We start from the raw sequence: 2,177 nt of genomic DNA on the forward strand, positions 1-2,177 counted from the left end.
CTGGCTCAGTCTGTCACAGGGCTGCAGTCATCTGAAGGCTTGACTGAGGCTGGGGGATCTGCTTCTAAGATGGCACACTCATGTGTTAGGCAAGCCAGTATTGGCTGCTGGTAGGATGCCTCAATTTCTCATCACATGGACCTCTCTATACAGCTGAGTGAGTGTTCTCATGACAGGGTAGCTAATTTTTCCAAAGTAAGTGATCCAAACAAGCGAGGCAGAAGCTGCAAGGTCTTTTTACAACCTGACCTCTGAAGTCACACAGTCATTTCCTCAATATCTTATTAGCTACAAGGATCACCAGGTGGTGAGAATCATTGGGGACCATCTTAGAGGCTGGTTATCACAGTAATCAATGTACATTAAGAACTAATTTGTTGCTAGTTTCTAAGGATCACGTCTGCAAGTCAGGATTCCCAATCCAAAGACATTGGCCCTGATGGGATGGAGCCCAAAGGTGTCATCGAGAGTAACTGGAATGAGATTGTTGACAGCTTTGACGACATGAACCTCTTAGAGTCCCTTCTCCGTGGCATCTACGCCTATGGTTTTGAGAAGCCCTCTGCTATCCAGCAGCGAGCCATTCTACCTTGTCTCAAGGGTTATGTTGTGATCGCTCAAGCCCAATCTGGCACTGGGAAAATGGCCACATTTTCCATATCAGTTCTGCAGCAGATTGAATTAGATCTAAAAGCCACCCAGGCCTTGGTCCTAGCACCCACTTGAGAATTGGCTCAGCAGATACAGAAGGTGTTCATGGCACTAGGAGACTACATGGGTGCCTCCTGTCACACCTGTATCGGGGGCACCAACGTTCGTGATGAGGTACAGAAACTGCAGATGGAAGCTCCCCATATAATTGTGGGTACCCCTGGCCGTGTGTTTGATATGCTTAACCGGAGATACCTGTCTCCCAAATACATCAAGATGTTTGTACTGGACAAAGCTGACAAAATGTTAAGCCATGGATTCAAGGACCAGATCTACGACATATTCCAAAAGCTCAACAGCAACAGCCAGGTAGTTTTGCCGTCAGCTACAGTGCCTTCTGATGTGCTTGAGGTGACCAAGAAGTTCATGAGGGACTCCACTTGGATTCTTGTCAAGAAGGAAGAGTTGACCCTGGAGGGTATCTGCCAATTCTACATCAACACGGAACGAGAAGAGTGGAAGCTGGACACACTGCGTGACTTGTATGAAACCCTGACCATCATCCAGGCAGTCATCCTCCTCAACACCCGAAGGAAGGTGGACTGGCTTACCGAGAAGATGCACGCTCAAGATTCCACTGTCTCTGCCATGCATGGAGATATGGACCAAAAGGAACAAGACGTGATCATGAGGGAGTTTCGTTCTGGCTCTAGCAGAGTTTTGATTATCACTGACCTGCTGGCCAGAGGCATTGATGTGCAGCAGGTTTCTTTAGTCATCAACTATGACCTTCCCACCAACAGGGAAAACTATATCCACAGAAACGGTCGAAGTGGACAGTTTGGCCGTAAAAGCGTGGCTATTAACATGGTGACAGAAGAAGACAAGAGGACTCTTCGAGACATCGAGACCTTCTACAACACCTTCGTTGAGGAAATGCCCCTCAATGTTGCTGACCTCATCTGAGGGGCTGTCCTGCTTCCTAGTCCCAGCCAGAGTTCAATCTTGGGGGGCTGAGGAGCAGCAGGGCTGCGGGAGGGAAGGGAGCCAAGGGATGGGCATCTTGTCATTTTTTTTCTGTGAATAAATGTCACTTTTTGAGGCAAAAAAAAAGAACGAATTTTTCCAAAAGAAAAAGTTGCTCATATGGAGAGCATAAAACACACTGTAGCATATATTCTATAAAATATGGTATGGTAAATTGTTACAGTGATGGTCCTCAATACATCACATCTCCCTGAACTCATGTCCTTGCATAGTTCCCTCTCACATTGATGCTAGGTTTGGTGGTGTGACTTGCTTCAATCAATGGGATATTAGCAACAGTGACGCAAGCAGAGGCTTGTAAAGCAAATTTACAGTGGGACCTACTCTCTCTAGCTGGTGGGGATTCTTCCTTCAATATGCAAATAGCCCAAGCTAACCTCCTAGAAGGCAAAAGAACACATGGAGAGAGACTCAGCCAACCCAGCCTTTCTAGCCAATAAGACCTGGCCACATGATTGAGCACCGCCAACACCACTCAG

General features: G+C 47.0%; 2 protein-coding genes across 2 annotated transcripts; both read left to right on the top strand.

Moving 5' to 3' along the window:
* The first annotated feature begins 406 nt into the window (after positions 1-406).
* On the top strand, positions 407-726 carry LOC134732570 (eukaryotic initiation factor 4A-I-like). Its single transcript, XM_063618496.1, has one exon. The coding sequence runs from the start codon at positions 445-447 to the stop codon at positions 724-726; it is 282 nt and encodes a 93-aa protein (XP_063474566.1). The 5' UTR covers positions 407-444.
* On the top strand, positions 622-1,767 carry LOC129463777 (eukaryotic initiation factor 4A-I-like). Its single transcript, XM_055244460.2, has one exon. It carries the CDS (start codon positions 757-759, stop codon positions 1,615-1,617), a length of 861 nt encoding a protein of 286 aa, XP_055100435.2. The 5' UTR covers positions 622-756; the 3' UTR covers positions 1,618-1,767.
* Positions 1,768-2,177: the final 410 nt, after the last annotated feature.

The sequence above is a fragment of the Symphalangus syndactylus genome, chromosome 15 (genome assembly GCF_028878055.3).
Source record: "Symphalangus syndactylus isolate Jambi chromosome 15, NHGRI_mSymSyn1-v2.1_pri, whole genome shotgun sequence".
Classification (NCBI taxonomy): domain Eukaryota; kingdom Metazoa; phylum Chordata; class Mammalia; order Primates; family Hylobatidae; genus Symphalangus; species Symphalangus syndactylus.

Excerpts from the sequence above, each read along its gene's own strand:
- LOC134732570 (XM_063618496.1), top strand. The coding sequence starts at position 445 with ATGGAGCCCAAAGGTGTCATCGAGAGTAACTGGAATGAGATTGTTGAC.
- LOC129463777 (XM_055244460.2), top strand. The coding sequence starts at position 757 with ATGGCACTAGGAGACTACATGGGTGCCTCCTGTCACACCTGTATCGGG.